The following is a 13470-nucleotide window of genomic DNA, read 5'->3' as shown; positions in this document are numbered from 1 at the left end:
TCAGCTCGCTAAGCCAGGGATGAGCGGGGAGGAGGAAGAAAAGCAGAGCCTGCTTGCTTTAAAGGAGCAAAGTGGGAGAGGAGAGGAGCCTTCTCCCCTTAAGCCCCTCTCCTGCATTATTAGCAGCATCCTTCTCCACCCACCCCACGCGTGCTCCTTGTCCCTTGAGTGCTTTTCCTTCCCTCCCCACTTAAAATGTAGTTACAAAGCACAGATCCACATGGATCCTCAGGATTTTTGCACTGGGTCACCCCAAATTCACCATCAGATCACATAGCATGTCCATGGCTACATCTTGCACCAAAAAAATCACGCACCCACTGTTGCCTGGGGCCGCAGTGGTGCAAAAACGTGGTTACAAAGCATGGATCCACATGGAGCCTCAGGATTTTTGCATTGGGCTACTCCAAACCCACTGTCAGATCACATGTCTGTGGCCACAGCATGAACCACAAAAATCATACATCCACTGTTTCGTTTAGAATATTTTTTTTCTTGATTTCCTCCTCTAAAAACTATGTGCGTGTTATGGTTGGGTGCGTGTTATAGAGCGAAAAATACGGTAGTTCCCTCCACCTCTCTGCCCTGAGCATCTGCAACCTCAGCTTCCCCTGACGGGGCTGAGAGTGGAGCACCTGCGGGCAATGGGTCCTCCAACACCTCAGGAGCCAGAGCAGACTCAGCTGGTGCCTGCACCTGAGGATCCAGCACAGGTGAGGACCCTTCAGGCTCAAGCCCCAGCCCCGGATCAGCTGGTTCTGGAGGCGGGGACTCCTGTGCAGGCTGGGATTCCTCAGGTTCAGCCTCCGAGTCCGAATCCCAGGCCATCACACTTCTGCAGATAAGATGTGTGCATCCACGTTGAAAATGTAGTTTTACAGAGCAGTCCTACACCTGTTTGCTCAGGAGCAAGGGCCTACTCCTGCACGAGAGAGCAGCCTTTGTTGCGAATAAAGCTTCCTGTAATGGCTCCACACACCCGCTGCAGGGGATTCTGGGTAGGGCGAGGGTGCTGAGAATAGCGATAAGCAAGCACCAAAGTGCCCACCTCCCAAATTGTTTTCTGCCTTCTGCATTAAAACCTAAAGCTTGGAAGCTTTCAAGGGGGTTCTCTGAGCATTTGACAAAAGGCTGAATTTGAACCAAGAATTTGTCCACTCATAGTCCAAACCTGGAATCGGAATGTGGCACCCACGGGTGGCTACCAAGGCCCCAGCTGATGCCTGTGGCACTTCAGCACCCCAAACAGTACTGGGCAGCCACAATTTTCATTTCCCACAATTCCCTAGAGCAAGGATGTGCCAGGGGCATTGTGGGAAATTTAAATGGCAACTCCCTGTTCTGTTGTACCCAGTACTGAACAGAATGTTGCTGCCGCTGCCACCAGATAAACCCACCAAGACAGGAAGGAGTCCAGTAAAGGGGCCCCCTTCGAACCCGGAGCCAGCCCTGTCTTAGCCACTCCACTTATATCTCAGGTGTAACCTCCGCTTCTATCTGTCTCAGGGTGAGCCTCCATTATGGGATCATGTGCCTGAAGCGGCTGAACTATGACCGGAAGGAACTGGAGAGAAGACGGGAAGAGAGCCAGAACCAAATCAAAGGTAGGTGTGGAGCAGGAAGCAAAGGCCCAGGGTCATCCTCAGGCGGTGTCTACAAATAGTGTAAATTGGGACAGCGACAAACGGATTGTGGGGTGTGCGGGACTGAGCTTGCTGCTAAGCCTGCCTCCTCTCCCCCCCCCCCTTCCAGATGTGATGGTGTGGTCCAACGAGCGTGTGATGTGCTGGGTGCAAATGATTGGGCTGAAGGAGTTCGCCAACAACCTGATCGAAAGCGGGGTGCACGGGGCCCTCCTGGCCCTGGACGACACCTTTGATTGCAACGATTTGGCCCTGCTGCTGCAGATCCCTACCCAGAACACACAGGTGAGGAGCAGGCCTGGGAAGGCCGGATGAGGGAAGGGGAGGACTGAGGGGGAGCCTGAGGGACGAGGCAAAATGAAGGGTGCCTCGTGCAGGGGCAAATCCTGGAGCCTTGGGTTTACCCGGCCTTGGACCTCTCTTAGGTGCCTTCAGTGTGGCAAGTGGGTTCCCCTGACTTAAGAGGGGCACACACACACGGTCCCTCTTCATCAGCCTCTGTGGCAGGTATGGGGAACACCAGTCCTAAAGGATCTAAACTGGCTCCCAATACGTTTCCGAGCACAATTCAAAGTCTTGGAAAGAGTAGGAGGGAAGTAAAAGTAAAGATATATAGGGATTAAACAACCTGGAGGAATTTGGATATGTTAGGATTTAGTTCCGTTCCACCTTAAAAGGATCAGGCATAACTATTGTGTGTCACATGCCTGTTTACTTCCAGCACAGTCTGCTGGGAACTTCCGTTTATATATTGCTTTTGCTATGTTCCTGTTTGCTGGACACGAAGGGAAGCAGACATGTTTTTCCTTTGTTCCTGAATTATGCTGAATAAACGCCTGTAAATAATGCTTACACATGTCTCTGTCCGCCACGTCCGTTGTGAGACGTTATTCACACTGCTGATAAGAACGTGCTGAGTCTCTAAATGTATCTGAGGCTCGTGTTGCTGATTGATGCTGTACCAGAGATCGCCCGGCTGCTGGCCGGTGGCTAGAGCCAGCTGGGGGCCTGCTGAATGCCCCCGTCTCCCCGGCAGTATCCCAACAGCCATTATTATTATATGTCCATGTTTTACATTTATGTTTTATTTTATGCATGAATGTAACAGAGTACGTATTGATGGCAAGATATAACAGAAAAGCAAATAAAAAATATTATATATTAAAATTTCAAAGTCTTGGTGCTGACCTTTAAAGCCCTAAACTGCCTCGGCCCAGTATACCTGAAGGAGTGTTTCCACCCCCATTGTCCAGCCGGGACGGCCTTCTGGCAGTTCCCTCACTATGAGAAATGAAGTTTCAGGGAACCAGGCAGAGGGCCTTCTGGGTAGTGGCACACACCCTGTTCTTCTTCTTCTGTTGCTGAACTACAACTCCCATAATCTCTGGTCTATTGGCCGTGCTTGCTGGGGCTGATGGAATTGGAGTTCAGCAACATCTGGAGGGTGAAAGCTTCCCCACCCCTTCTCTATGGGACCATAATGCCCTGGCCAATGAGATCCCCGGACGCGGGTGGCGCTGTGGGTTAAACCACAGAGCCTAGGACTTGCCGATCAGAAGGTCAGCGGTTCGAATCCCCGTGACAGGGTGAGCTCCCGTTGCTCGGTCCCTGCTCCTGCCAACCTAGCAGTTCGAAAGCACGTCAAAGTTCAAGTAGATAAATAGGTACCGCTCCGGCGGGAAGGTAAACAGCGTTTCTGTGCGCTGCTCTGGTTTGCCAGAAGCGGCTTAGTCATGCTGGCCACATGACCCGGAAGCTGTACGCGGCTCCCTCGGCCAATAAAGCGAGATGAGCGCCACAACCCCAGAGTCGGCCACGACTGGACCTAATGGTCAGGGGTCCCTTTACTAATGAGATCCCCAGACTCTGTTTCTCCTCTCCTTGATGCTTTGCAAGTAGAGAAGGACCAGTACCTTGTGGAGCAGTTGCAAGGGGTCAAGCCTGAAAGGACCTCCTTCTTTTTTCTCTCAATTTAGGCTCGGCAGATGTTGGAAAAGGAATTTGGGAACCTCATCACTATGGGAACCGACCGGCGGCTGGATGAGGTGAGCATCTCCTCCTTCCAGAGCCTCTGGCTTGGTGACGTATTCCAACATTTATTCTGTGCGCCCACCTATGCATTCTTCTTTCTCTGCTTCACAGGACAGTGCCAAGACCTTCAGTCGTTCCCCATCTTGGCGGAAGATGTTCCGGGAGAAAGATCTCCGCGGTGTCAGCCCCGATTCGGCCGAGATGCTGCCGGCCAATTTCCGCACAGCCTCCGTGGCCTCCATTACCTCACCCGGGGTGCAGCTTCGTAAGATGCAGCCAGAGGGTACATGAGCCGCTGTGTGGAGAAACCTGCTTCCCTTGCGCAGGGGCTTTGTATGGGCAGAGCGCAAAATGTCAGGAGCAGGCCTTGTACTTCTTTCCCCACTTTTTATTTATTTACATATTAAAATGCCTGTGCTGTCTTTCAGTATAAATCTCCTCAGGTTTACACGATATAAATAAAATGAACATTAGAAAAACAGTGACAAAATTAAGCACTTGCTGGTGTCAGCAATGTCTGTTTCCCACCCTCTGCATCTTCAGGCTGCCAGCAGGCGAGAATAATGCTTGTGAACATGTGTAAAATGATTCACTCACTACTAAACCGTTATCCCTGTACCTCCTAATCCTTGCTCCATAACCCCAGTTCTAACCACTGTACCGACTAAGTTGGCCCATTCTTCGTCTTCTTCTTTGCAATGAATTTTTTATTTTTCAAAATAATAGAACTTTTAACAAGTGACTGGATAGTCTAGATATATAATCTCCACAAAAAAATTGCACTGAGTTTTTAGTGTCATTTCAAGCGTATACTTAAGACATTAGTGGTTAATATAGCCTCTCCGCAGACAAATTTGAGTAGTCGGTGGGAGAGAATTGTTATCTCCTTCCCTTACATATGAAAAGAAAGGAGACCAGGTTTCAACAAAAGGTTTGCAACACCTTTTGCTACCCTTCCAAGCCCAGTTAGCTGCTCTAATATAGCCATATCCCAATTGTTGCCAGTCCATTCTTCATTCCCACTGGAATGGCAGAGACTTTGATTTGACGTTGATTTTAATGGGACCAAAGTGTGAAACAGAAGGCTGCATTGAAGTCACCAAGGTCACTGGTGCTCGTAGGGTTGCAGTGTGTCCTCTTTTTCCAGGACATGTCCTCTTTTTCAGGGGTAAAATTTCCATCCAGGTGGATTTGTTAAATTTGCCAAAATGTCTCTGGCTATACTTTCTGGATGAGACATAGACATAACTGGTGGCTGAAGACTTGCTTTCTTCTTCTCTTCTCCTGCCTCCCTCAGCAATATATCACAGCTTCTATAGCCTACATAGAGTAGGGCAGGCATAGGCAACCTTCGGCCCTCCAGATGTTTTGGACTACAATTCCCATCATCCCTGACCACTAGTCCTGTTAGCTAGGGATCATGGGAGTTGTAGGCCAAAAGGTTCCCTATGCCTGGAGTAGGGGTATTTGGAATGAGTGTTTGTCATAGCACCCTCTTTTTTGCTCTTCAGAATATGGCGGACCTACATGTGGGGAAACTGTTGGAGGGTGTACTTTTCAGCGGTGCAGGGTGGGGTGGTAGGAGAAGAGATGGGCGGGGACAGTTTCCTGTGCCAAAACACCCAGGTACTGCACATGTGGCCAGCCAGTGAGTGATCTTTGAAAGCTCAGGAGCGTGAGGGCCGTTTTGTTTGATCTCTTTTGCTTTTTGTTTCCTTCATCTCCCCACCCTGGTCCTTTTCACAGGGAACTCATTAGGTAGCCAACGGGCAGACAGTATGTCAGTGCGAACGTACTCCTGTTAACGCCAAGATGACTAAGGTCAGTATGTGCTATTGCTCTTTGACACTGACTACATACCTGCAGGGTACTGTAAAAGCAACACGTGCCAAAGCAGAGACTCATGCTCGAGAGCTAATGTGGTGTAGCACTTAGCGCATGGGTAGGCAAACTATGGCCAAGGGGCTGGATCTGGCCCAATTGCCTTCTAAATCCGGCCTGCGGATGGTCTGGGAATCAGCATGTTTTTACATGAGTAGAATGTGCCCTTTTATTTAAAATGCATCTCTGTGTTATTTGTGGGGCCTGCCTGGTGTTTTTACATGAGTAGAATGTGTGCATTTATTTAAAATGCATCTCTGGGGTTATTTGTGGGGCATAAGAATTCCTTCATTCCCCCCCCTCGAAATATAGCCCGGCCCCCCACAAGGTCTGAGGGACAGTGGACCAGCCCCCTGCTGAAAAAGTTTGCTGACCCCTGACTTAGCGTATCCGATGTAGACCAGGGAGACCTGGATTCAAGTCTCTCCTCAGTCCCAGAGCACCCAGGGCCACCTTGGGCCAGCCTAACCTGCCTTGGAGGCTTGTTGTGAGAATAAAGGGGGTGGAGGACAAGTCCATACAGTGGTACCTCAGGTTAAGAACTTAATTCATTCTTGAGGTCTGTTCTTAACCTGAAACTGTTCTTAGCCTGAAGCACCACTTTAGCTAAGGGAGCCTCCCGCTGCACCGCCGCTGCTGAGCGATTTCTGTTCTAATCCTGAAGCAAAGTTCTTAACCCGAGGTACTATTTCTGGGTTAGCGGAGTCTGTAACCTGAAGCGTATGTAACCCAAGGTACCACTGTATTTGGTTACAAGGAAGGAGATTCTAACTAAACATGAGGAAGAACTTTCTGACAGCAAGAGCTGATAAATAGTAGAATATACTGCTTTGGGAGGAGGTGGACATCTCCTCCCTTGGAGGTTTTTAAGCAGAGGTTGGATGGCCATCTGTCAGGGATGCTTTAGTTGTGATTCCTGCATTCCTGGTGGTTGGGCTAGATGACTGTACAGTTCTACAATTCTGTGATTCTGTGGTGCCCCAAGTCCTTTGGAGGAGTGCTAAAAGCAAATCTGATAAAGTAACAAAACACCCCTCTTCCAGAACTGTCTCCAGGGTCCAGTTCACAGCTGATGGGACAATCATTAAAGGAGAGGAACAGGCTGGCGATGATGATGATGATAATAATAATAATAATAATAATAATAATAATAATAATAATAATAATAATAATAATAATAATTTATTATCTATACCCTGCCCATCTGGCTAGGTTTCCCCAGCCACTGTGGGCGGCTTCCAACAAGGATTAAAAATACATCAAAATGTCACACATTAAAAACTTCCCCGAACAGGACTGCCTTCAGATGTCTTCTAAAAGTCCTATAGTTGTTTATTTCCTTGACATCTGATGGGAGGGCGTTCCACAGGGCGGGCGCCACTACCGAGAAGGCCCTCTGCCTGGTTCCCTGTAGCTTTGCTTCCCGCAGTGAGGGAACCGCCGAAGGCCCTCGGCGCTGGACCTCAGCGTCCGTGCAGAACGATGGGGGTGGAGACACTCCTTCAGCTATACTGGGCCAAGGCCGTTTAGGGCTTTAAAGGTCAACACCAACACTTTGAATTGTGCTCAGAGTCAGCGAGGGTGAAGTAGCGTCGGGAGCATGTTGGTGGGGGGCCGGATCGAGAGGGCGGGCCGGTTGGCTTAGGCCTGCAGGCTAGGGGTTCCCCGTGGCTACTTCAGGAAAAGGAAACTTGCCGTTTTTGTTTCTGTAGCACGGATGCCCATTTGCTCTGCCCCCGAGGCAATAACGCCGCTTCTCCTTCCGCGCAGATGCCGCCCCCGAGTGCATCTGGCCGCCACCACGCCTTGGACAGGAGGACTCCCCGCCACCGCTGCCCCTTCCTCATCGTGTGCGCCAATCCAGACTGTGAGGAGCCGCTGCTGTTGTAAAGAAGGAGAAAACGGGACCACGCGGGGAGGCTGGAGAGAGGGGAGGAGAGGGAACAAACGAGCTCCCCCCACCCCACCCCACCCCTTCCTCCTAGCAGCAGTGGCTTGTGCTCTCTGGCAAACCCTCGAAGGACTCAAGCTGAGGAGGGGGCCCGTCCCCAAATCCGCAGGGGCTGCGGGCCTCCGCCTCTGGTGTCTATTTATTGTTGTTGTCGTTCCAGGCAAGGGCATAAGAATGTGAAAGAAAATATACGCCCAGCCCTGCCCACCCCACTCCTCCACGGCAGCCTGAGCTTCTCCCTGTCCTGATTCCCAGTAGATCCAGGGGCATCTTGCATCGCCCTCCCGTTGCCACGGATCGGACTGACCAACCCACCTGCCCTCCTTTTCCCTGCCCTCCTAAGGGTGCTAAACGTCCATTGACACTTTTTTTTTTTACTTTTGAGTTTTTTCCTGCATTGCTGCTACAAAGGTGTACCTGGTTCCAGCTCGTGGCTGCCGGGAGGAGGTTGCTGCTCACATTAACCCTCCTGCCCCTCTTCTCAACAAGAGCGGGGAGAACAGGGTGGAGGGTGGGTGGGTGGCGGCGCAGGTACGAGGGGGGCCTGGTTTCCCTCCCTCCGCTCCGGACTCTCGACTCACGGTGGGAAATGTGAAGAGAAGCGCTGGCGGATAAAGAGCCAGGGCCCACCCGCAGCAGCTACTTGAATCGCAGAGCTCTGAGCTGGGGACGCTTGTATACTTTGCCGCTGCCTTTCCCCAGAAGCGGCTGCATCTTGGCACAGGTGAACCCCTTTTAAAAACAGCTCCCCTCTTTTTCTCGCCCGGCCACCAAGATGGAGCTCCCTTTCCCTCCGAGAGGACGGGCCTGGGATTTTGATGTGAGATGGAGAGGGCGGTGGGACACCCCCCCCCAAAAAAAACCACCTATCCGCACTATAATCCCGGCTCAGTGGTAGGACGAAACTGTATCCTAGCCAACGGTGGGCTCTTTTCTTTCTTTCTCTTAAGAGGAGCAGGGAGTCAGGATTTCAGGTTTGAGATGCTCAAACCGGAAGAGGGAGATCTCAGCCTGGGGTGGGCAATTGAACTCTGGACTTTTACAATATGGCACACAGACCCCCCCACCCCTCCCTCCAAGACTACTGTAATATAAGAGTTGTATTTTCTGTGTATATCTGTGCTGTGGAATCTTGTGTAAATTGAATTTCTTTTCGAACGCCGTTACAAGTTCTGTTAATTTAATAATGTGTCCTTCTCTCCCCCCCACCCCCTCCCCCCTGCACGCCCATAATTTTCATTTGATGTTTATATTTTCTGCCTTTTTTGTTTTTGTTTCGTTTTTGTTTCGTTTTTTCCTGGGGAGGGTGTGCGGGGGTGAGGGGCAAACCAAAGGGGGTTGTTTTGCATGAAAGTGGGGAGGGTGGGGGAGAAGAAGAAAAAAAAATACAACCTTGACAAAAAATAATTAAAAAAATAATTCTTATCAGGGAGATTGTGAGGGGCAAACAGGAAGCGGAGGTGGTGCAGAAGAGATCTTCTGCTCGCCTCAACTCCAGTTTGCCTCAAGGTGAAGGGGAGAGGATGGCGGGGCCGCAGTGGAGCGAGTGATAGGAAATGTTTAAAAAAAGAAAAAGAAAAAAAAGTTTGAAAAGATTTTCTGGGATCTCCAGATTTTTGTTTAATTCGACAGCAAGCACTCTCTTCTGAACAACAAGGAACATTGCCTGAAGGATCTCTCTCTCTCTTACTGGGCAACACCCCCAAAATGTCGTTCTCTGTCACAGCCTTTATAAGCCCCCAAATCTTCTATATTCTAGCGAGACCAGCCAAAGTCTGAGGGAAATTACTACAATGCTGAGACTGCGAATCCTACTTGCCTGAGAGTCAGACCTGCTGAATTCAGGGCAGCCCTAACTATTTGTCTACTCGGAAGTAAGTCCTAGTAGCAACCACATTTGGTGTCCCTGCAATGCCACCAATGTCGAGCCAGCGTTGTGATTTTTAACAGTGCGATCCTGACATTGGTGCAATATTGCCCTCGTTTGGGGGTATCCTGAATCCTGGCTACAACTTGCATTTGGTTGCCTAATGAACTTCGTTTGATTGGTATCCTACCTCCAGCTGCCATAACTGAACCACAGGATTGCATTATAACAAAAGAAAGAACCTGAGATGGGGTTGTGTGGCCAGGAGTTTGGTTCAGTTCTCAGCGGCTCCCATTGGAGTCTATAGGAATGAGTTCCATTTTAGGACACAGCTGAGGGTGCAAAAAACAACAACACCCAGGAAACTGGGTTGAACTTTTCTTCGCTGTGTTTCTGAACAAACACCTTTATTTCCTCCCCTGTTAATGAACAGCTGCTTTTCCTTCCTATTTGGATTTAAACAAACAAAAATAAAATTGTGCCCTTGGAAACCGCATCACCACAGGAGCAGAAAATATCCTCCACTGCCAAGGTACACAGATATGCTTTGCAAAAAAAAAAAAAAAAAATCCGCCCCAGGCCTTTTGCACCTTAAAGGCCCCTCCCTTTGCAACCACTCCTCTGTCCATAAGGAAGTTGAGTGTTTTGCCAGGTTTTCTATAAAGAGAAGTTATTGGGTTGTGTCTGCCCAATCCATAGCAAGTCTTCTGGGTCCATGTAACATCAAGGTCGTGTGGTGTGCTTAGTTAGGGAGCATTTGCAGGATAATTGGGGCAACAAGCCATTGCAGCGTGTCTCCATCCCCCTGCCAGGGCCTTGCACGGATCCAAGATCCTATGGAGAACAAACAAGGGAAGGAGGGAGAGGGAAGTGACTTGAAGCCAAAATTTTGAGACTTGCTCCTGGGGAAACATCAGCACCTGGGAACCTATTTGAACTGACACAAGTCACAAAGGCGAATGAGCTCACATCCCACAGAACCTAAATTAAATTATCGAGAGGAAGGTGTGTTCACATTCGCCTCTTCAAACAGCGGTAGTTTTCTCCTGTGTTAACTTCAGCGGTAAAGTACCTCACTTCTGTACTATTCACACTAAGGGGACTAAACTACGGCACTTCCTGGGCTCATCCACACTTATCTTTTCCCTACGCTTCCTAGGCATCCCAGGCCACTTTTTAAAGCTCTTTGTCTGAGCACTTTCCCCACAAAAACCCCTCTCCTTAACCTCTGAATTGGAACGAACGGCAATTTGGGTTTCCCATGGATTGCGGTTTGCTCTGATTCAGTGGTATAGAGCGAGTGGTCACAGGGAAAGCGCCACGGCCAAATAAATACATAAATAAAAGTGCTCAGGCACGACTCTTTCAAGGGCAAACCGGTGCCTAGAAAGGCAACACAAGAGGAAGTCTGGATGAGCCCCCTGTCTGCTTTGCCCCCACCACATGAAGGAGAAAAGTTGAGGTTCTCCCATATTCTTCTGCCTCGCTCGAGTGAAGAATTCATCTTGCCTTCGAAAAACACATCCGATTTGGCAATTTTTGTCGGTGGTGGGGCAGGAATGGTGCTGTTATTCCTGAATTCTTTGCCCTGCCTCTTTCAAAGAGCAGTAAATCCACCAATGAATCTTGCAGCAGTCCCATTTATTATCAAACTCCTGGTTAAGAGTGAGCCAGAGAGACGGCGATTAGGATCGCACCCAGCAATTGACCCACCAGGAAAATACCAGTGTGGAGGGATTCTGTGTATCTCCAATTTAAAAAGCTGTCCATTTTTTTATCATCTGATTTTTTTTTGGGGGGGGGAGTGCAGAGACATTGGAATCAAGCCATTAAAAGGGGGGAGGGGGAGCTAGCGGAGGAAAATATTTTGAGAAAGCGTTAAAGTCAGCAAAGGACTGCCTATTATTGCCTATAACGAGTGAATGAGAATATTGAGATTTTAACAGGGATACAGCATTGTATGTCTGGAACTCAGTGCTTTTTTTCTTAAAAAATGTTTAGGGGGTACTCTCACGTTCCTACTTATACTGACATACTGTCCCTCAATGAGGCCAATCTTAGATTCACAAAATGTTTAGGGGTATGCGTACCCCTGCATACACCCAGAAAAAAGCACTGCTGAAACTAGAGTGTTACCTCTGGTTAAGAACTTAATTTGTTCCGGAGGTCCGTTCTTAACCCAAAACTGTTCTTAACCTGAGGTACCACTTTAGCTAATGGGGCCTCCCGCTGCCACTGCGCGATTTCTGTTCTCATCCTGAGGTAAATTTCTTAATTTCAGACACTTCAGGTCACATACACTTCGGGTTACAGACTCCGCTAACCCAGAAATAGTGCTTCAGGTTAAGAAATTTGCTTCAGGATGAGAACAGAAATTGTGCTCCGGCGGCAGCAGGAGGCCCCATTAGCTAAAGTGGTGCTTCAGGTTAAGAACAGTTTCAGGTTAAGAACGGACCTCTGGAACGAATTAAGTACTTAACTCGGGGTACCACTGTACTACTTCCGGGTTAGCAGAGTATGTAACCTGAAGCGTTTGTAACCCGAGGTACCACTGTACAACTGCCATTTAAGACACTCTTGTACCACTTCAACAGTCATGGCTTCCCCCATAGAATTCTGGGAGTTGTAGTTTGTTAAGGGTGCTAGGAAACCCCCATTTCCCAGAATGGTTTAGCAATGACTCCCTCTTCCCAGGGAATTGTAGGGTTTTTTGTTTTTGTTTTAGGGGATTAGGAGGGTCTCTTTAAGAACTCTTAACTTAAAGATCCTAGGATTCTTTAGGGAGAACGATGACAGGTAAAGTGGCATAAGAATGTGTTGAGTGCGTGGTGTTCAGAATTCCACTCCAGGCAGTTGTGGGATAGCAGTGTCCTGGGAAAAGAAGCAAAGAGATAAAAACTGGGGAAGGGAACATATAGAGGGGAAGAGCCTGGGGGAGATGGGTTAATTACAACCTTTCTAAAACCTGGAGAAATACCCTCCCATTCACCCCAATTTCTCACTCTACCATAGGTAGAGACTTTGGAAAAAACAGCAACTATGTCGGAAGCAAAAAAAGAAGACGTGTTTTTATTTTCCATGGAAACAAGACAAAGCAATGGCTATAAATTAAGAATAAAAAAGGCAGGTGAGGTGGAGTATCCGTGATAGGAGAGGCGGAGAGATAGGATTTTGGGCTGAGCCAAAGCAGGATAGTCCCAAAATATGAAATCTGTGTTTTTCCACATGCAGTTTTGTCTTCAGGCTTCGTGTACACAGAGTTTGCTTCTTGGAAAAAATACACTGCCAGGTAGTATCCTGCTTGTACCTTTGGGGCACTTCCAGACTAACAAGTTCCAGGTGGGACTCAACCACATAATGGCAAACTCGGGGGTTGCACAATTTCCGCTGATCGGAAGGTATTGTGCAACAAACCTGCTTCCCCACAAAAAACCGGCCTTTGGTGATGAAGGGAAATCGCAATGAAAGTGTGGGATAACGCTTGCTTCAAGGCGATGACATCATCTAACCTTCCCATGGACAAATCCGAGCGAATAAACTCAATAAACAGGTTGTCTAGAAAGTGCCCTGCATCCTTTTGCTTCTAAATTCCTAAAAGAAGCTGCCAAACGTGCATCGCTTGGCAGATTCTTATTTGCATTCCATGCTCCTCTTGCACAGCAATAACAACCCAGATTTCAGTTGGAATTTCCCATAACGGTTTAATAAGGTAAAAAGGTAAAGGACCCCTGGACGGTTAAGTCCAGTCAAAGGTGATTATGGGGTTGCGGCGCTCATCTCACTTTCAGACCGAGGGAGCTGGCATTCGTCCACAGACAGCTTTCCGGGTCATGTTGCCAGCATGACTAAATGGCTTCTGGTGCAACGGGACACCGTGACGGAAGCCAGAGCGCACGAAAACACTGTTTACCTTCCTGCCGCAGTGGTACCTATTTATCTACTTGCGCTGGCGTGCTTTCAAACCGCTAGGTTGGCAGGAGCTGGGACAGAGCAACGGGAGCTCACCCCGTTGCAGGGATTTGAACACTGGCTTTCTGATCGGCAAGCCCTAGTGTAAGCCAGCAGAGCTCCATCTAAAAGCCCTGGACCACAGCCCT

General features: G+C 48.9%; 1 protein-coding gene across 11 annotated transcripts in view; it reads left to right on the top strand.

Moving 5' to 3' along the window:
• PPFIA3 (PTPRF interacting protein alpha 3) overlaps positions 1-8357 on the top strand; it is a 62936-nt gene extending 54579 nt beyond the window's left edge. For all 11 annotated transcript variants that reach the window (XM_081166110.1, XM_081166106.1, XM_081166105.1 and 8 more), the window contains 6 exons: positions 1507-1604; positions 1753-1928; positions 3620-3688; positions 3786-3957; positions 5421-5495; positions 7326-8357. In XM_081166110.1, coding sequence (XP_081022236.1) covers positions 1507-1604; positions 1753-1928; positions 3620-3688; positions 3786-3957; positions 5421-5479 — 574 coding nt within the window. In that variant the 3' untranslated portion in view covers positions 5480-5495; positions 7326-8357. The remainder of the gene's footprint in view (positions 1-1506; positions 1605-1752; positions 1929-3619; positions 3689-3785; positions 3958-5420; positions 5496-7325) is intronic.
• Positions 8358-13470: the final 5113 nt, after the last annotated feature.

The sequence above is a fragment of the Podarcis bocagei genome, assembly GCF_964188305.1.
Source record: "Podarcis bocagei genome assembly, chromosome: 13".
Taxonomy (NCBI): domain Eukaryota; kingdom Metazoa; phylum Chordata; class Lepidosauria; order Squamata; family Lacertidae; genus Podarcis; species Podarcis bocagei.
The sequence above is the reverse complement of the archived record's forward strand: the minus strand, read 5'-3'. Positions and strand labels throughout refer to the sequence as shown.